Source organism: Microtus oregoni, unplaced genomic scaffold (assembly GCF_018167655.1).
Source record: "Microtus oregoni isolate MIOR12 unplaced genomic scaffold, Mior012 000000F_ref0000247, whole genome shotgun sequence".
Lineage (NCBI taxonomy): Eukaryota > Metazoa > Chordata > Mammalia > Rodentia > Cricetidae > Microtus > Microtus oregoni.
Genome location: NW_024543059.1, coordinates 61,223,946 through 61,245,305, shown reverse-complemented (window position 1 = coordinate 61,245,305; position 21,360 = coordinate 61,223,946). Strand labels below are relative to the sequence as shown.

The window sequence follows — 21,360 nt, the reverse complement described above, 5'->3', positions numbered from 1 at the left end:
AGATAAAATCTGTGTGGAAGGTGGCATGTGTTTTTGCAACATTATACATTGAAGCTTTCATATAATTTAATTGCTTTTATTATTTTTTAGAGCTTGGAAGCCCAAATAGCCAAGTGGAACTTGCAGGTGAAAATGAATAAGCAGGAGGCTGTAGCCTTCAAAGAAGCAAGTCGGGAGAAAGCTGCGGCTCTGCAAAAGGCTTCAAAAATTTACAGACAACGGCTAAAGCACTTTACAGGGGACATTGAACTCCTCACTTCCCAGATCAGAGATCAGGTGAGTGTGCACATTCTTGTGTAAGACGCTGCAGGCATTTAAATACCGGAGTTACGTAGACAGAATAGGTGCATAGCATAGTTAGATAGCATAGTTAGTTAGAAAGTATAGGTAGATAGCATAGTTAGTTAGACAGAATAGATACATAGCATAGTTAGTTAGATAGCATAGTTAGATAGCATAGTTAGATAGCATAGTTAATGTTGTGAAGCTTTACATAATGGTATCATTCTTACCCATCTTACTATAAATGCTATAGAAATTTGCTCAATTTTTTGCTTTATACTTTTATTTTGAAATATGATGTATCATAAAATACATTTTAATTATATAGCACTTTTGAGGTTTACTGTAAGGAAATGTAAATGTATACCATGCCCCCCCCAACACACACACCCCAAAAGCTTTTATGGCTAGCTAAGAGTAAGGCTTCCTCCATCTTGCCCACTGGAAAGATACAGTGCATATTAACATATTAAAGGCCCTGAAAAGGCTCTCAGAAGGCAGTAATGAGAGCATGGAAGTAGGAATTTCCCACACTTAACCACAGAACTCTTCTTGTACCCACAAAGCAGCTCTTGGAAGTGGTTCTGAGAAATATCAGTTTGGAAAATGCTGATTTATGTTATTAGACCATATGACTTTATTCAGTAATTCACTTCATTTAACCTCTGTAATGCATTTGAAGCCATATGCTGACGTAAACAAAACATGTGAAAGATATCTTTGAGTATAACACAGAGCTGAAAAATGGACTTAGGACTTTGTTCTTCTTGACAAATCATTATTCTTATTCAGTTGCCAACCATTAAAATATTCATTGTTTCTGTGGCTCACTAGTATCCCACCTCTTAAGAACGTATGCTAAGGCTTATAGATTTGTTAGTGGCTTTGGGAAATGAAAACAGACTTGTATAAAAGCTTGTACAAACAAAACAAGTTAATATTTTATAAGGTCAAATGTCACCATTTTAAGGCTCTAATATTTAATTTATACACACTTGAGTATAACTGGATATTGAATTGAAGACTAGGCTCAGCCCCTGCAAGGTTGTAACCAGGCTGAATACCTACAGATGCTTGGAGTGGTGGACACCGGTCCTGGCATGATGCTCTCGGCTCTCCCATTGAGTGAGCACTGCCAGAAGCCACGCCAGTTTGGAAAGACTCCTGCACTGGTTAGCCCTGGGCACTTTACAGAGGCGTTCAGCCTCTCTGCCCTTCATTTCTGTAAACTAGGGCATAAGAGCGCTGCTCACCTTGCGATTGTAGGAACATGCATGAGAAAACAGATGGGGTTGCTCTGTGCCTCTCAGTGGTGGAGCCGCTGCCTCTGGCTTTAAGTTCTTCCTTGCTCTTTGTCACTGGTTCTTTTCCCCTTTTCAACTGCCTTCTCTCCAGAGATGGCCTTCCCTTACTACCCACTGTGTAGCAGCCCTTTAACAGTTACTTATAGTGATGTCTGAATTCTATGGTATTTATTTCATACCGCCGCTATCTCATGTTTTACTATCCTCCCTCCTCAAGGATGTCTTAAGCTTGAAACACAAATGAGCAGTGAGACATTTTATTGAATTCTTATTTGGTTTGCCATGCATGTGCATGCAATAATACAGCACAGGGGAATCAAGGAGGTGGTTAGGAAGGGTCTGTGAGGTCTATGGTAATCAGGAGGCTCCCGTAGTGCGAGTTCAGCAGCATTCCAGTGAGGAGGGAGGCAAGGGGCTCTTGCTCTTTGTCTTTCCATAAGGACAGGTGAAAGAAGCAGTGAGAGCTTTACATACCTAATATATACATTCTTTCGATGGATTTAATTCCTCAGTATCTTGTATTATATATATTATAATAGGAACTGACTTTATAATATATGTTATAGCCATCTCTTACTTCATAATTTATATTAAAATTTATTTTGTACAATATATGAAATAAGATACTAATCTTCAGTGTAATAAACATAGACAATGTCTTGTACATAGTAGATGACCAATAAACTCTTTTCTATGAATGAATGATAGAAGGACAGAGGAAAATAGTATGTTAACTGCTGTTCAAACTATTTGTGGGTCCTCTGATTCATGGGTAGCTGGCATTCTTATAACTAGTGAGTTTGCTTCTCTGTAGAATGTGGACAAAGCCACAGAGTGGTGCAAAGAGCCATTGGCATTTACTGTGTGTTCCTGGCACCATTCAAAACTCTGCAAGCAGTGATGAAGAAAACAGACAAAATTCTCCTTTGTGGATCTCACATTCAAGCTGGCTGAGCCATTTTTGCTCCTCTCTGCACAGTAGCAGTGTTGGCAAGCTGATGGGTGACTGCTCAGACAAATAATGCTCGTTCGGAGATGCTGTGGAGTTGCAGGAGTTTCTGTGTGTTGTGGGAAACCCTCTTCTCGTATGTAGGTGGTTGTTAGCTCTTCTGTGTCAAGAATGGAAAATGAAGATGCATTCATAAGTAAAATAGAAATTATTTTGTTAATTGTGAAATATTACTTAAAATTAGTCACATCAACATCATAAAATAGTAAGTTGGAACTTTACTGTGTGTACATAAAGTAATTTTCATTAACACTTATTCAAAATTTTCTTATATTTGAAGCTGCACACCTAGTTTCTCTACAAGAAAAGTTGCATGCTTTGCTGGAAGAGTGTTTTCCTATTTATAGTATATTTGTGTCTAAAACCTGTGAAAAACACTTTTAAGTTACAAGATGAATGCTTTATGTATTTTTAGGAAGCCAAGTTGTCTGAAATGGTTTCAGCTTCCAATGCCTGGAAGAGTCATTATGAGAAAATTGTAATAGAAAAAACCGAGCTGGAAGTTCAGATCGAAACAATGAAAAAGTAAGCAAGAATTTAGATTGTCATTGTCTAATGAGAGGCGACTCAATTGTTCCCTAACACTGCATGTCTTGGCTCTTCTGTCTGTGGTAAAGGTGTTGTTGGTAGTAACTAAGCTGTTCTTCCTCCAATAGAAACCAGAGCTTACCCCTTAACTCACATTGCTATTCCCATTTCAAAGGCAAAACTTATAAATAGATACTTCGTTCCAAGTAGAAGTGACGTTTGTCAATTAAACAAGGATATGAACAAAACAAATTTTAAAACATGTTTCACAGTTCTAAAAATTATTATCCCTTAATCCAAGGGACTAAAGTGTGTAATGGAGAAAGTTAATGAGTAAAGTGTGAACATCTTGTTCGTTGGCACTGCCGCTAAGGGACAGTAGCGGACCCTAAGGTTTGCTCTGAGTTTTGTTTTTGTGCTCTTGTGCTTTATCATGGAAAACTAACAGGTAATTTGCTTCTAAAGATGAGGTGTCACTGCCTCCCCTGATCCTTCCTTTAAACTTGTCTTCGTGTGTGTGTATGTGTGTGTGTGTGTGTGTGTGTTTGCATGTGTGTGTGTGAGAAGGACAGGCAGACATGCATCCTGTGGGCTGTGGTAGATGGTGTCATCAGTAGGTGAGTCTTTCTAATCCTGGCTGCTTCGAGCACAGCCCTGGGTTACTCCTGTTTCTGCTCCCCTGCTCCGTCCATCCTGCCGCCTTCCTGTACCTTCTCCATTTCAACCAGTGCACCCTACCAGAATGACTTCCAAACCACTCATCGTCTGTTCTCTGAGTGAAATTTTCCGTGTTTTTGCTTCTTTTATAAAGGCAAATCATTAATCTTATGGAAGATTTGAAGAAAATGGAAACTCATGGAAAGAAATCTTGTGAAGAAATTCTTAGAAAACTTCACTCACTTGAAGATGAAAATGAAGCCCTAAATATTGAAAATGTGAAATTAAAGGTAGTGTGTGTGTGTGTCTGTACACACTTAGTAGCAGTAACTTGGAGTAAAAAATTATTGGATGATGCTCATGTATTGTATTGTGTTTCATGTTTCTCATGATTTTGTATTATTAAGGTAAATAATTTCTAGATACACAGATAATGTCTGTGTTCGTGCATATAAGTTTTAAGGTTTTTAGTGAGAATGCAAAAATAAGTTTAAATTGCATCTAGCAGGGCAAAGCAAGGCTTATGAGGCTGAACAACTCTCTCTTTGTCTCAACTTTGAAACAGTTTTAGCTGTGGAACATCCAGAGCTGCATTAGTTCTACTGCACAGAGCTATCTGTAGGTGTCGTGGTCCCCATATGACACACCATCAGGCCAGGTCTGTTTGGAACCCAAAAGTATGTACTTGGCTTCTTTATAACCAGAAAGAATTTGCAGCTGAGCCAACTCCCAGGAGTGACTGGTTTATGTGTGTCCCAGGGAAGGGATGGGCAAGGAAGATTTTGCACTTTGTGAGGAAAGAGGAACCTGAGTTCTTAGACACAGACCCTCCTGTGGCTGGACGGGACTCCACAAAACAGAACTCAGGAAAGAAGCCTTTGAGCCATGCAATTATCACAAAATTCTACAAGATCCATGTTCTAGAAACAGAAATAGAAGTTTAGAAAGAGCAGGAAAGATTTGGATGTCAACCCCACTCCCATCCCCTGGCCAAGGGAACTTCAACACTTACGAAATTCAAAGTCTGGAATCCTGTCATTTTTTTTTTAAATCCATCAATAAATGCCTAAAAAGTCCACCAAAATTTTCCTAATATGAACATAATTTTAAACATCCCATGGTCATAATCATTTCAAGAAAAGGAAACAAGTGTGTTTCTAATGCAAAGAAAAGAAAATGCTTCATTTCTTAAAAGATGAAAATTCCAGAAGTTCTGTTTCATAGTTGTGTTCCTGGAAACTCATCTCCACTCATGCCATGTGCAGCAGCTCCTCGGGGGGCTGGTCTCCCCTCTCCTCCTTGAGCCTGCACCGCCTAGCTTAGTGAGTATCTCTCATTTTGTTAGGATATATTGTTCAAGATTTTTAACTTGGAAGAAGTGCATGTAAAAAGGTTTGGAATATACCTTTTTATGTCTGAAAATTCCTTTATTCTGCCTTCATTTGCCTGCCTTCAAGTAGATACAACATCCCAGGGAGAGGGTCTTTTGTAGTTAGAGTTGTTAATAGAAAACAATCTGTTACTAGGCTGATTATTATTCTGTGGAAATGCTAGTTCAAATCTACGTTGGATTTTCAGAATATTCCTTTGTCTTTGCTGTCTTAAGGTTTCATATATGCTGGGTAGTGGTGGCGCACACCTTTAGTCTAAGCACTTGGGAGGCAGAGGCGGGTGAATCTCTGTATGTTTGAGGCTAGCCTGGTCTGCAGAGCTATAGTTCTAGGACAGCTAGTGTCTTGAAACACACACACACACACAAGGAAAGAAGAAGAAAAAAGGATTTTATGCACACTTGTAGAGGTATGTTTTCTTCGTGTCTTGGTTCTTTGGAATGCTCTCTCTCCCTTTCCATTTTCTTGGGTTCAGGGTACACTGCTGATTGGACTAATGAGTTACTGGCCTGGATTGATACTTTGTTTTCAGTCTCTGTTCTTATTCAGCTTTTTTTTTGGGGGGAGGGGCTAGATTTTTTTTTTATAAAGCTCAGAACCACCTGCCTGGGGAGTGGTGCTGCCTACAATGGGCTGGGCTGTCCTTCATCAATTAATAATCAAGACAACCCTTACAGATATCCCTGCAGGCCAGCCCGAATGAGCGGTCCTTCAGTTGACTGTAGGCTGTGTTAACAGTCAAGGCTGATGAGAACAACATCCTCAGGAGATACCAGTAGTTTTCTTTCGTAAAAAGAACAGACATGAATTTTTGAACTTTGCTTTCTTCTAATACATCCCGATCCATATGTAGTTGTCATCAGCTCCTTTGTTTTACCCATTAGAGTGTGCCTTAGGAAATTAAGGCAATCCCTATGGTTTTGCTGCTTCTGCTATGAGTAATAGGGCTCCCGGCCTCTTGCCCGGTCTGCCTTATACTAGCGTCTGTGAAGCTGTGGAAGACTGACTGGCTTGCATATGAGGAGCGTATCCTTGCCAGCCTTCACATCTTATAAGAGACTGCTGTTCTAAAGCCGCACATGGTTTGTCGGGATCTTCTTTCCTATCTTTATATAAAGCATTTAATTCATTTGATTCTTCCGTGGCAGTGGACCGAGGCAGGTGGTTAGCCAGTTTCTCTAGCAGTTGCAGGTTATTCAAGATTTGCTTACAGCCCACGTTTTCCCCAGTGTTGTAAAACCCAGCCTTGATCATATACTGTGTTGTGTGTTTTTCTTTTCCTTTTCTGCTGTCTTCTTTGTTCTTAGTGTCTTGATAATGTGATTCTTTATATGTTTCAATATGTAGTAAGCACAGATGTTGTTCACTTAGTATCATTTATAAATTGTTTGGTCTTTTCTGTTTACTCTCTCATATAAGGTTTTGTATTTCTGTTTTTAACTTTGAGACTGGGTTTTATTAAATAGCCTCTGCTGGCCTGCACCTTGCAGCAGTTCCCCTGCCTGTGCCTTGTAAGTGTTGGATTTATAGTCAGGGCCACCATGTCTGGCTGCCCTGTGAGTTTGGACTTAACACTGTCGTATGCCCTCCAGATGTCATACATTTAGTTGAGATTGAAAAGTGTTAAATGAATGTGGAAAACTTGACATGTCAACGTTATTGATTCTTTTTATTTAGAACACAACTTACTTTAAGCTTTCTTTTATTTGTCAGTAATTTAAAAAAAATCTGTCCTGTGTACTGATGAAATTATTCATGAGTATGAGTCATTAATTTTAAGTGGCAATTACATGCCATCAAAATGATTATTTCATTGATGTTGATGAATGAGCTATGCTCTAATAATTCTTCAACATGGATTATAATGTTCTGTTGACTGAAAAACTCCCATCAATCATGAATTTCTTTCTAGAGTACACTTGATGCTTTGAAGGATGAAGTTGTTTCTGTTGAAAATGAACTTGTGGAATTGCAGGAAGTAGAAAAACAACAGAAAACTCTCATTGACGTCTATAAAACTCAGGTGACTTGCATCTGTTTTAATGTTTACTAAAATCCATAGATGACTTAAAACACTGTGTTTCAAACTGACAGAACTGAAGAGATGGAATAAATATCTGTAACATAGTACAGCACATCTCAAACATTCCTGAAGACCCCACATGCCTTCATAAAGGTAGTCCTGCCAATTCATGGTGCTAGCACTACTTACAGAAATTTTAGATATTCCTAAGAAATTTAAAATTGATTGCAAAGGTGTGATGAGAATATTAATGTAGAATCTTGTTAGTATATTTAATGACATTGATTTAAAACAATAACTCTCACCAAGTACTTACTTTTCCTAATAAGTGATGTATAATTAAAATGTATCCACATGAAATGCATGGAAAGAAACCTATGAGGTTTGGTGAGATGACTCAGTTGGCAGTGTGTTTGCCGTGCAAGCATGAGGGCCTGAGTTTAGACCCCCAGGACCCAACTACAAAGCCGAGTGTAGGAGTATGTATTTGTAACCCAGCATTGGGGGTGGAGGTAGAGACTTAAGGGTCCTTGGAGCTCCTCTCTGGTGTAGGAGGACCTTCTGTCTTTGTGTTGCTTTCATTGGTTGAATAAAGAAACTGCCTTGGCCCTTTGATAGGGCAGAGCTTAGGTAGGCAGAGTAGACAGAACTGAATGCTGGGAAGAAGGGCAGAGTAGCAGACACTATGAATCTCCTGCCTGAGATGGACATAGGTTAGAATCTTGCTGGTAAGCCACAGTCACGTGATGAACACAGATTTGATAGAAATGAGTTAATCAAGATGTGGGAGTTAGCCAATAAGAGGCTAGAGCTAATGGGCCATGCAGTGATTTAATTAATACAATTTCTGTGTGATTATTTCAGCTGTAAGCTAGCAGGGACGACAAGCAGCCCGCTCCTCCTGTAACACTCTCCAGGCAGCTCAGCCAAATTAGTAACTCATTTCAATGAGAAACCCTGTTTCATAAAATAAGGTAGAAAATGATAGAGAAGACATGAGTACTGACCTTTGACATCCTCACAAAAGTGCACACACATGCAAATATGTACACACACATATGCATCACAGATATACAGAAGAACACACAGTGATTTATCTAAAATAGAATGTATGTCCAATGATAAGTTTTAGTTAAACTTTCAGTTTTGGAAATGCAATATTGAGGGAAAACTTTGTGGGAAAGACTCCATGTGTCCAGACGCTTGCGTGCTGGGACACAAATTGGTCATTAAGGAATGTGCTATTATTGGAAGAGTGTGCACTAAAGAATAGTGATGGACTGGGGGTGTGGTATAGTCAGAGACTGCTTGCTTGGCAAGTATGAGGCCTTGGGTTGAGTCCCCAGCATTGTGGGAAGGAGGAAGGAAGGAAAGTGTATTACAGGTAAAAGCCTAAGGTGGAGTAAAGTCTAGCAAGCAAGAGGGGCTGCATTTAGATGGGTTGGGTGGCAAAATCCAGTTGAGATCCCCAGCTGAAGTACTGCAGGTAGGGGTACACATGGAGTCTGGAGGATTGTGGTGCCAAGCACATTGAAACCCACCTGCTTGATTGGATTTAAGACCCCAGCAAGAATGCCTCATCTGAATGTCCATGTTGTGGCTGCTGGCCAGTGTGCACAGCTCACCCATGTTCTTGGGTGGATTTTGATGGAAATGGAAAATTATTGGAATGAGAGATAGTTTCCTTTTCTTACATTGAAAATGTTTTTTTTCCCCACATAATATATCCTGGTTTTGTTTTCTTTTCTCCCTCTACTTTTCCTAGTTCCTCCCTGTCTCTGTGAGGGATGTCTAGCTTGTTTCTAATTTCTGACTATTATGCATAGATCAGCAATGAATGTGACTGAGCAACTCCTTTTGTGGTAGGATGGAGCATCCTTTGGGTACATGCCCAAGAGTATAGCTGGATCTTGAGATAGATTAATTCCCATCTTCCTGAGGAACTGCCACACTGATTTCCACAGTGGCTGTACAAGTTTGCACTCCCACCAGCAATGGAGGAGTGTTTCCCTACTCCGCATCCTCGCCAGCATGAGCTGCCACTTGTTTTATTGATCTTAGCCACTCTGACAGGTGTAGGAGGAAATGACAGACCAGTTTCTTAAAGTAGCAAGGACCTGAAAGTGAAGACTGATGTAGTTAGAGCTCGAGAGAACAAGAGCATAGGCCAGAGAAGACCGAGGAGGAAGGGTGTTAGGACTGGACACCAAGAGGTCCTGCCAGGAGTAATGCTCATCAAGCACTGAGAGAGAAATGGTGAGTTCTTTAGAATACAAATTCCAAGTGAAGTAAGTGGAAACACATGATTAACTTTCTTCTTATGCTATACCTAAAATAATACATGGTACTTTACAGTCTGTGGGGTTTTTTTTTTTTTTAAGATACAAAAGTTGCAAGAAGCTGCTGAAATGGTAAAAAGCAGATGTAAAAATTTGCTACATGAGAATAACCTAATAATAAGAAACAAGAATAAGAGGTTAGAGAAGGTAAGTGTGAAGAGGAAGTACCACAGTGTTTCACACGTGTGCATCGTCTGACCCCGACTGTCGTGCTGTCTCTCCGCCATTTCCCAAGTGCGTGCCTGGAGTGGCCCTTGCAGTCTCTGTGGGAGTTCAGTATTTCCTCTTGAAATGTTTATTTGTGAGAATGTCTTTTTTTGTTATTCATGTTTGAGAAATAGAATAAATGTTTTACTTTTTTGACACAGGAATAAAGGCCCAATTATTTATTACTGAGATCTATCAGCAGTAAAATGAAAACTAGTCTCTTTTTTTTTCTATTTTTACATTTTTTGTGCCTAAAAAAATTACAAAGTAAAATTTCTCTGGTAAATGCATTTTGGGAAGAAAAATGATATCTTGAAAATCCTCTCCTTTTATTCACCCGGTTGCAACAGGAGCAGGAGAAGCCAGTGTTGGCAGGTGATGGTGTTTTTGTGAATATTTTTAGTTTTTAGATGGAACCACATTCCCTTTTGGATTTCACATTGTTTTGGTAAGGAAACAGTGAGAGAGTCACAGGACACCGGATTCTGGCTAAGAGGTCGGGGTGTTAGCCCGGAGTCCATGCTACTGTCGCTGCGGGCTGGCATATTGGAGGTTGGGAACTAAGAGGGAGCTATCACTGCTAAGACAAGGTTGTCCAGGGCAGGCCACCAGGCCACCACATGAGGAACCTGATCCTTTCCTAGAATTGTTTCTCAGCCATTTAGCAGACAAAGAAGATGCCATTTCACGTTGTCTGTCTCTCACAGGACACAGTTGTGAAAGTTCCCTTCCCTGTGAGGGAGGACAGTAAAACCTCTCAAAAACCTTTTCAGAGGCACAAGGGGAGGAACCTGGCTTTCCAGCTGTTGTCCTGACAGCGTTTTCTGGTTATAGAACTAGGAAAGTGTGTTGTTTTCAAGAAAAAATTCTTTTTACTTAGCCATTGCTTGAATTTCTTGATTTTCTCATGGTTTCTTAGCTGGTCCAGGGATGCAGAGGTGTGCTTTATTCTGGTTTTATCTCTTGTTCTGAAGATGGCCAGATGTTGCACCGAACCTGTGGGTGTCGCCAACTCAGGCAAGTTATCCCTCTTGTGTTTCCTTTATGGGAACATCGTAAACACCACATTTTAGCTGTTTATAGTTACACAGAGTGGTGTGGCCTTTTTGAAGCAGCATCACGGCTCTCTTCTTCATAGTTTACAGAAGCACTGCAGTGAGACAGGGCGGGAGGTGAGGGGAGTGCTGTGGGTAAGATCAGATTTGCTCACAGGGCAGGGCAGTAACCATATTCAGCCAAGTGAGAACTGATGGGTTAGCTGTCTACAGCAGTGCTCAGTGAACAATGCTTGGGCCAGCAAGACTGAAAGGGTCTGAGTGAGTTAGAAGACTTATGAGTTATGAAGGGATGGTCACCCGAGGGCTGGAGGACCTGTGGAGTTATGAAGGGACGGTCACCCGAGGGCTGGAGGACCTGTGGAGTTATGAAGGGCTGGTCACCTGAGGGCTGAAGCACACCAGTTCCTCAGTCACATTTATTGCGTGTGACACCTGAAGTTGGCTGATGTCACCACACTCCCTCGCCTGACAACCATTGTGAAAATGAATTAATTCTGGTTTTATGTCTCATGTAAATTAACATTTGTAAAGTGCTTATTGATAGCAAGTCTGTCTAGTCTTTAAGGTAGAAAGACTGTTCCTGCCAAATGTGTGACCTTGCATTTATTTCCCCTGATGCCACACCTCAGATGAGAGGCCAGGTGGAGTCTCACTTGAAGCAGGTAGAGCGAGCCCACCACTCCTTCACATCAGCCGAGCAGAGACTTCAGGAGTGTCAGGAGAAGCTGCAGCGCTGCAAGGAGAAGTGCACAGAGCAGGCGCACACCGTTAGGGAGCTCCAGGGCCAGGTGTCCCATCGTTCTTAGTCTTGGAAGATGCGTTAAAGGAATATTTGACATCGTTTTGCCCATTTAGGGGCACTTGGGTCGGGTTGAACTTTTTATTCCTGTCTATATCAGGGGATGGAAATATTTTCATGCAGATACTCTCCTGTTACCTTTAGCATGTCCTGGTGACACTGGGGGTTGAAGTAGATGATCCAGGTTTTTGTGTGAGTCTGCGATTGGACGTGGAGAACATAGTGCAGTGATGAATGAGAGGAGGGCAATGGGGACTTGCATGTCTGCTTCTTGACATCAGCATAAGAGAAGTAATAGTTTCCCTTGCAAAAATCAGAATGTGTTTTAGTTTGTGTGTCAAGCTTATTGGGATTGATTCCATCCTTTTACTTAGTACCTATCAACCCATCAGAACCGGGACCTTGTGTATCCTTTTAATCACCATGCTTATAGCTCCTCCCTCAATGCTTATCACCCAGTAAGCACTCATACGTGTTTTAGGGTTACTGCATGTTTGAGTCTGGCTGCCAGTCTGTTTCTGTACTTGCTACCCTTTCAGGAAGATCACTCTGTATCTTCCAAAAGAATGTGTTCACCTCTTAAAAATACCAAGCCAATTTCCATGAAGAAATTTTTCTAGAAAAATAATCATTATATTTTACTTAAGTTGCTACTTTAATGTGTGGGGGGAAATGTTTTTTTATTTTATTTTATTTTATTTTATGTGTATGGGTGTTTTCTCTGTATGTCTGTCACATGCATGCAATGCCCACAGTGGCCAGTAGAGAGCACTATATTCCCTAGGACTGGAGTTAGGGGATGCTTGTGAGCCATCACATGTGCTGGGAATTTAACCTGGATCCTCTGGAAAAGCAGCCGGTGCTCTTAACTACTGAGCCATCTCTCCAGCCCCGATGAGACAATATTTTTATTATTTAAACTACTTAAACTATTTAAATCAGACTTTGAGGCAGTGGGAAGAGTGGTCCTGACGTGAGCAGCTGTGTGTTTGATTTATTTGGGTTTGACTTTCAGTTGTATCTTCACAGTGGAGCATTGCTGATATGAGAAACCTTAAATACCTGATTAAAAATATTAAAGATTTTCACACAGTTTTTTTTTTTTTTTCATTTTGGTTTTGTTGTTTGGCTTTTGAGGCAGGGTTTCTTGTGGCTCAGGCTGGCTGTAGCCTGAGGATGAACTTGAATTTCTAATTCCCTTTCCTCTACTTCCTGAGCCAGGATTGCAGGCAGGAGCCACCACACCTGGCTTTGTATAGTGCTGGCTTTTACGTGCTGGGAAAGCTACCGGCAGCTGAGCCGCATCCCTAGGCCCTGCGTAACTAAATGTCTCTCTTCAGTAAAACACCGGCCAGGATATTTTCAGTTACCATCACATAGGGGAAATGTAGTTAATTGTCTAACATAGACGGCATCAGTTTTACAACCCAGTGAGGAGTTAGAGAGCTTGTGAGTGAGCATTGTAGATATGGCTTGGTGTCTTTCTCTGTATTTATAACATCTTGTTTCTTGTGCTTCTAAATAGAGTGTTATTTCCTTGGAAGTCAATGAAAAAAATAACTGAAAAAGTGTTGTTTTTTTCCCCACTTAGGTTGATAGGAACCATAGCCTTCTAACCAAGCTTTCTCTTGAGGAAGAGAATTATCTCATTCAGTTAAAGTGTGAGAACCTGAAAGAGTAAGTATCAAGTTGATATAACATTGATGGTGCATGTTCCCCATGCACTATAGTTTGTATGTTTGTGTGAGATGTATATGTGTGTATATATATATATGCATATATATCATATATACATATTTCTGTAAAAAGAAAGTTAGAGAAAATGGATGCAGAGAACAAGGAGCTGGAGAAGAAGCTGGCCGACCAGGAGGAGTATCTGAAGCGCAGCGACCTGGAGCTGAGAGAGAAGGCTGCAGAGTACGCAGTGCTGTCCAGGCAGCTGGAAGCCGCTTTGGAAGACGGGAGACAAAAGGTACAGATGGCCTTTATTTAGAAGCTTCCTAATTAGTTTGCCAGAGTCGTCTCCCACTGCCAAGCCTACAGCTATTGTTTGGATGCTGATGGCAGGGTGGAGGGAGCAGCTCCGTTTTTGTTCTTTACTTAATTTTCCCTCAGAGCAAAGCCCAGGGACTGCCTTTCCAGATGAGTGGCCATGTGGCGAGAGAGTGGGCAGAGATGGGAATGATTTGGAGAGCGCGCTCCTTTCACACACCTGCTCTGCGTGCGGGTGCCGTTAAATCCATGAAGCCAGCTTCAGCCTACCCAGCCTCTTGGCGTGTGGGCACTCTGATAGTGCTTCACAGGCAGGGATGGACAGGCCAGACCGAGCTCCTGGGGCACTCAGTATAGCAGGAATACCATCCTCTCTGCAGGTTCTACAGTAGAGGAGGGCTCAGGTGGCACCAGAAAGAGGGTATTTCAATTAGAGTGGAAGGCAACAGTGGGAAGACCTCAAAGAAGAGATGAATTCATCAAACAACTTGACTGGAAGAGACTATTTGAAATGGGGTATGTTTCAGGGTCAGGTAAAACCCGACACAAGGGAATCCCCAGGAATCTACAAGGATGTCCTCAGCTAAGACTCCTAGCATTGTGGATATGGAGCCTGAACTGGCCATCACCTGTGACCAGATTGGTGTTTAGCCCAATTGTCATCAGAGAGGCTTCATCCAGCAACTGATGGAAACAGATGCAGAGACCCACAGCCAAACATTAGGTAGAGTTTGGGGAGTCCTTTACAAGATGGAGAAAAAGGATTGTAGGAACCAGCAGGGTCAAGGACACCCCAAGAAAACTCACAGATTCAACTAACCTAGGCTCATGGGGGCTCACAGGGACTAAGCTGACAACCAGGGAGCCTCCATGGGACTGACCTAGGCACTCTGCATATTTGTTACACTTGTGTAGCTTGGTCCTCTTATTGAACCCCTAACAGTGGTAATAGGGGCTGTTTCTGACTCTTTACTGAGTTTTGAGATTCTTCTCCTCATACTGGGTCACCGTGAGCAGCCTTAATACATGGGGGAGGTGCTTAGTCTTACTGCAACTTGATGTGCCCTGATACCCGTGGGCAGCCTGCTCTTTCCTAAACAGAAATGGAGGAGTGGATTGGGAGTAGAAACAGAGGGGGGCTGGGGGAAGAGACTGGGAGGAAAAGAGGGAGGGGAAACTGCAGCCAGGATGTAAAATAAAAAATGAATAAATTTATTAAAACAAAATAAAACCAATAGCTTGAAAGACCATAGCAGGGTGAGGTTTGGAGTCCCAGTAGCTGGGTTTGGATCCTGGCTCTGATGCATGGTACCCTCACCAAGGGCAGGCTGCCTCTCTAGTTGGCAAATGGGTCTTGTGGGTTTCACTTGTAGGGTATGTGAGCCTAAAAAGTGACCATATCTCCACTGGGGACTCGTATTTGATCCCACTGAAGTCTACTTTGCTTGGCATCTCTATTTAACACTGACTTGCCAAACTAAACTTTGAATCCTTCCTCCTGTCTTTTATTTACTCTCTTCCTCCAAGTCCTTAGTGTCACTTCTGTCAAGGCTAAACTCGGATATCTTCCGCAGTTTTGAATTTTCCTAAGCCCCAGGAACCCAGTTGGTTCTAAGGGACACATCACTGGCTAAAAGCCAAGTGACGAAGAGCGGTGCCGATTGTCCACGTGCTCTGCAGGTTTCTCGGCTGCACCAGCCTCTGGGAGGAAAGGAGACCTTGCCAATACCAGATGCTCTCCAGCTTTTCCCCAAAGTGGTCAAAGTGCCTCTCTCTCCTCTCCCGCACTGGTGGAATGTCTGTCATTTCTGACACTTAACAAGGGCCATCATTGCTTTGTTACCCTCGTCTGCACTGAGGGCAGAGGTGTTTCCCTGAGCCCTCTCCTCTCTTCCTGGATTCTGAGCTCATGGCTGTCCTTACATTTGCATTGTGAAGAGGTCTATGAGTTGGTTCACAGTAACGTAGACCCGAATCCTCAGGGTACTGTCCGAGCAGTCCTTCCTGCTTAGCTCTTTCTTCTGGTCTATCCTTCACCTCTGTGCTCACACTTGTGGCTCCAAACCAACATTCTTACAAATGAGCCTCCTCTTCCCCGAATTTCTGATGAACATATCTGGGCTAGACTTTGTGTTAACATAAGCAAGCAAGAGAAATAGAAAAGCTCACATGCAGGCTGCATTGAAAGTGAAGGATGGAGCGCCAGTCTCGTGTGTCTGTCTAGGTGCTGTGTGCACACTGCCCCTACACTGGGTATCCCAGACACGTAGTCGGTGTTCAGTGAGACCTTGCTATGTTCCACCACGTGACTATAAATACCACCAAAAGTGGCAATTAGGCTTAGTATGTCTGAAAACTGTCAGGAGATCCCTACCCAGGTCACAAGCAGTGCAGGCCCCGCACACCTCTCTATCTCAAGTTAATTTTCCAGATAACTATGATGCATATACACTCATATATTGTTGTGCTTCTTCGGGTTAAACTCTTCCTTGTTCCCTTTGCAGTGCTGGGGCTGAACCTAGGGCCTTGCACAAGCTAGGAAAGCAGCTACCATCGAGCTGTATCCCAACTCAAGATAAAATACATTTGATACTTTCCAATGGAATTGTTTAATACCCAATTAAATCTACTCGGAAAAAAAAGTAGTGTACTATGGCTATATCAGGGCTTCAAAATATATTTAAGAAAAGCACATTTATTTACTTTATTCTTTTAATGAAAATTACAGGTTTCTGAAGAAGTAGAGAAAATGTCATCTAGAGAGAGGGCTTTACAAATTAAAATATTAGATCTGGAAACTGAGCTTAGAAAGAAAAATGAAGAACAAAATCAACTTGTTGGCAGAATGAACAGTGTAAGTATTAACATGGCTTGTATCGTAAGAGTTAGCATCTAATGTGCATTTCCTGAAAAATGGACAGTGTGCGTAATAGCACGGCTTATATTATAAAAGTGTAAGTATTCGCATGGCTTGTTTCATAAGGGTGAGCATCTAACATGCATTCCTGTAACTTTGATAGATCTTAAAGTGCAGATGGAGGTGAGCCAAGACTTTTGTTTTGCTACAAATACTAGAAATGACAAATAATAAAAGTGCAAGAATGTGCTGTTGCCATCTTGCCAGAAGATTCGCTGCCCTGCTGGATGGCAGCTTCAGTCACACTGACTCCGAGTCTCATCAGGGAAGGCTCCTGATGAGAAAATTTAAATTTTTATTTAAATTTTCATCTTTTAGCCGGGCGGTGGTGGCGCACGCCTTTAATCCCAGCACCCGGGAGGCAGAGGCAGGCGGATCTCTGTGAGTTCGAGGCCAGCCTGGTCTACAAGAGCTAGTTCCAAGACAGAAACCAAAAGCTACGGAGAAACCCTGTCTCGAAAAATCAAAAAAAAAAATTTTTTTTTCATCTTTTAAAGATACATGCAATCTAAAGTTATGAACTGGATTTTATATCTGTCTTGATTAATGAGTATATCTTAGAAAGATATGATTTTAATATTCACCACTGTTCAATCTGCATAAGTGCTGGATGCTTCGGTCCACTCAACCGTGAAATGAGAATACCAGATTGGCTGTGTTTAACTCCTCTCATATTTTTCCTGAATATTCATGAAATAGTCTATTGGCATAGGATAATCTTCAAGTTGGCATTGGTTGTGCTTAAATTACTTAATAACTGTCTACTTGATAATTACATAGGAAATGTTGGTGCTTTATTTTTCCAGGAGTTGGAAGTTCTGAAAACTCTTTTTCAATTTCCTTTAAAAAGATGTAAACCTAAAAGGTTCAAAAAGTTAAATTATTTTGACATACATTGTTTAGTCTTATTGCCTTCAGATGTTTAATGAAAACTTAATCAGTAAAACATTCATCATTTTTAATTTAACACAGCTGTTTGCTGGGTTTCTAAACTTACAAACAAACAAACAAATAAATAAACTCCTCTTCAGGATTCCCGGTATTGTAAAATATGTGTGATGTTCTTTGTGCAGTTGAAGCCCCTGAAAAAAATAGACTGAGATGAGATGGATTTCTCTGTGCTGTATTTAAGACTTTGCTAAATCTACTAAAATAAATGGGTTAAGATCTGATGTCAGACCTCATAATTGTTCTGCTAGTACACAGTCTGGAATTCTGAGCCTAAGTTTAGAGAGAGCTAAAGATGAGTTCATGTGTCCTGTGCCTTCCAGGGCACAGACAGTTCAGCGGGTAATTAGAATTCACACGCACATACATTGGCCAGACCAAGTCGTAAGTGCTCAGAGAGCCGGAGCCTGGCCATAGTTGATCGTCTCCAGTGTCTTCCATAGTACACTGCCTCCCCGACAAGCCTTCTCATGGTTGTGGTTGAATACTTTGGTCGGGAGGTAGGGTGGATGCACAGCTTCACAACCATGACAACCCTACAGAAGCCACAGGATCTGTCAGAGTTCATTTGCATTTGCATTCTGCTGTGCAGTGTGTGATTGTGTGGCTACTATTTCCTCCACACTGCTGCTCCATAAAGACCATCCCCATTCACTCTGTGACTTGTGTGGTCTGATCTATTGCATTACCACACACTACCTGCTTCTGCTGGGCACTGCTCAGTTTCAGCTGCTGTGTAGGAAGTCCTGCTAGGAGAAACCCACAGGGTCTGTCTCTGTTCTTGGGGTGTTTCTGTTTTAGCTGAAACACGTCTTCTAAATGCTTGCTGCATTTGCCCACCTAGAAACCTGTCATAGCCAAAGTCCAAAAACCTGTATGCGTGTAGAACTTCTTCCTCAAAGGACATGAATTAAGTTTTTAAAGAGTTTAGGAGAAAAGGTTACCTTATCAAAACAAGAGTTTTGTCAGTTTTTAAAATAGCTTCCTTTCTGAATGCATATTCTAATGGTACAGCAGATATTTGAACTGTGTAGACTTTGGATCTGGTTAATTTTGATGCTTGCTATTTTTAATTATTTGAAAAAAAATTTTATAATACAATTTATAAAATAAAATTTAAAACATTTTTATGTTTTTTTTTTTGTTTGTTTGTTTTTTTCGAGACAGTGTTTCTCTGTGGTTTTTTGGAGCCTGTCCTGGAACTAGCTCATGTAGACCAGGCTGGTATTGAACTCACAGAGATCCGCCTGCCTCCGCCTCCCGAGTGCTGGGATTAAAGGCGTGCGCCACCATCGCCCGGCCCATTTTTATGTTTTATGGGATAAAATATGATATTTCACAGAAAAATGACAAAAAAGAATATGAAAAGATGTCATGTGAAGCATAATAGGAACTAGTAATGTCTGCCCTAAATAAAGTTATCTTTTTTTTTTAAAATATTTATTTATTATGTATACAATATTCTGTCTGTGTGTATGACCGCAGGCCAGAAGAGGGCACCAGACCCCATTACAGATGGTTATGAGCCACCATGTGGTTGCTGGGAATTGAACTCAGGACCTTTGGAAGAGCAGGCAATGCTCTTAACCTCTGAGCCATCTCTCCAGCCCAAATAAAGTTATCTTAATCACATTAAATCTCTAATAATCTAAGGCTAAGTAAATGTATTACAGTAAACGATCAAAGTAGAATGATCAACCATAGATGTTTTAATTGCTAAGGATATCGTTTTAAAGAAGATGATATTTAAAAATTCTTTGGTAAAATTGACATATTTGATTATTTTGTATATATTTATAACTTCATCTTGTAAATGAATGCCATACTGAGTATCTGTTCTCTCTTCATCTAGAAAGCCCAACACCAAGATATCTGTTTGAAAGAAATACAGCACAGTCTTGAGAAGTCGGAGAATCAAAATGAGAGCATTAAGAATTACCTGCAGTTTCTTCAGATTTCCTATGTAACGATGTTCAGATAAGTTGTTGAATTCATGACCGCTGATTGTCATACTTTAGGTTTATAGGTTACCAGTGTTAGGGTTTGTATGTGAAGATAATTGAGACATAATTTATTATATGATTGAAACTTTAAGAAATGATAACTCTTAGTATTCCTTTGTGGTAGATAATTTGCATCGAACTCTGGTTTAATTCTCTTCTAAAAAAATTAATTTTTAAAGTATTTTTATCTATATATGCAAGAATCAGAATTATTCTTATGAACCATTGAATAAATTTGTAATAATCTAGGCCAATTATGAGCCAAATACATGGTTTTAAATAATGTGTTTGCTTGTTTTATATTGTAATGCTATATAAATAAAATATTTAGAAATTTAATTTTAATAATGATATAACATGTTCTAAAGATAGCAAATGTCTCACCGTACTTTATATTGCTCCGAGTATATGTTGAGTTCCCATCATCGTTTCTATGTGACTTTATATGTAAACTATTAAATCATAACTATCCAGTGCCTGCTGATGGTAGCAGAACAAAACATGTTGTTAGCCTGTTCCTTTTTATAGGCATTCAGGCCATCCTGTGAAGCCAGAGCTCCTTTTATCTTGTGTTGGGATTGTCTGATGTTGCTACTACAGATACCTAGAGTCTTGGTGCTAATGAGAAGATCAAGAGGAGAACAGCTTACTCTGCCTTTCCCATGGCCAAATCACAGGGGATGACTAAAATTACTCATTCCTACCACTAAGAGGCTTTGGATAAGGCCTTTTATTTTCTTTTTGAGACTATAATATAATTACACTTCTCCCTTCCTCTTCTTTTTCCCCCCAAAATGTCACTGCTCACCTTCAAATTTGTGACCTTTTTTCCCCTACAAATTGCTATTGCATCTCTCTCTCTCTCTCTCTCTCTCTCTCTCTCTCTCTCTCTCTGTGTGTGTGTGTGTGTGTGTGTGTGTGTGTGTGTGTGTGTGTGTGTTTTAAATATAAGCTGTTCATTGTTGACAGAGGTTTTTGTCCTGCCCTGTTCCCACAGTCATTCAGTCCTAATGAAACATACAGAGGTTTACATTAATTATAAACTGATTGGCCTAGTACCTCAGGCTCTATTAACTCTTATAACTTACATTAGCCCATAATTCCTGTCTATGTTAGCCATGTGACTTGGTACCTTTCTCTGCGAGGCAGTCACATCTTGCATCCTCTGAGGCTTTGTCATGACTGCAGACTGAGCTTTCTTCTCCCAGAATTCTCATTGCCCTACCTCTGGCTTCCTGCCTGGCTACTGGCCAAACAGTGTTTTATTAAAGTACAATTGACAGGGTACAAATGATTGTCCCACAGCAGTTCAGTATATATAATGTTACTTATATGTAAGTCTCCAGGGCTGCCATTTGGCACCGGACAGCCAGTTGGCATGCTCTCCCCTGAGGAGGACTGTCTTTCCTCTCTCCCAGCTCTCCTCAGTTGCCTGTACTTCTTTGTGTAGGGCTGAGGCCTCATGGGCTTTTCCCTGTCCACTTTGGCATGACTACTAGTGTCATCTTTGTTCAGCTCATGATTGCGCAGCCATGTTGGTAAGACCTTATGGGTGCAGCTTCTGATGTTACTAGGAGACACAGTCCTCGATTCCCCTGCTGTGAGAGGCTTTCTGTCCCCTCTTCCAAATGTTTCCTGAACTTGAGAAGCCTGTGTGTTTGGTAGGTGTATTGAGAAACTTACCTGACTATGTAGTGCTAGTGAAATCATAGAGAATCTTCAACTACTGACCTACTAAGCCAGTATAATTCCTAACAGCCATCTATAGACATTTGCTCTTAAACCCACAAATAAGTGTAGTAGGTATTCACCCCTCATCAAGGAACCTCCTCTTTGTAACAGAAAGCTACATCCAATCAGAATGCAGAGTTGAGGAGCCCAGTCCCAATGGGATAAGGTCTTT

The 21,360-nt window shown here is 41.0% G+C and overlaps 1 protein-coding gene across 3 annotated transcripts in view; it reads left to right on the top strand.

Moving 5' to 3' along the window:
* Odf2l (outer dense fiber of sperm tails 2 like) overlaps window positions 1-19,941 on the top strand; it is a 29,537-nt gene extending 9,596 nt beyond the window's left edge. For 2 of the 3 annotated variants that reach the window (XM_041651923.1, XM_041651930.1), the window contains exons 8-16: window positions 91-276; window positions 3,011-3,120; window positions 3,935-4,070; window positions 7,084-7,194; window positions 9,576-9,680; window positions 13,189-13,274; window positions 13,407-13,569; window positions 16,318-16,443; window positions 19,307-19,941. In XM_041651923.1, coding sequence (XP_041507857.1) covers window positions 91-276; window positions 3,011-3,120; window positions 3,935-4,070; window positions 7,084-7,194; window positions 9,576-9,680; window positions 13,189-13,274; window positions 13,407-13,569; window positions 16,318-16,443; window positions 19,307-19,435 — 1,152 coding nt within the window. In that variant the 3' untranslated portion in view covers window positions 19,436-19,941. The remainder of the gene's footprint in view (window positions 1-90; window positions 277-3,010; window positions 3,121-3,934; window positions 4,071-7,083; window positions 7,195-9,575; window positions 9,681-13,188; window positions 13,275-13,406; window positions 13,570-16,317; window positions 16,444-19,306) is intronic. The other variant, XM_041651939.1, reaches the window with a different exon arrangement.
* The last annotated feature ends 1,419 nt before the right edge of the window (window positions 19,942-21,360 follow it).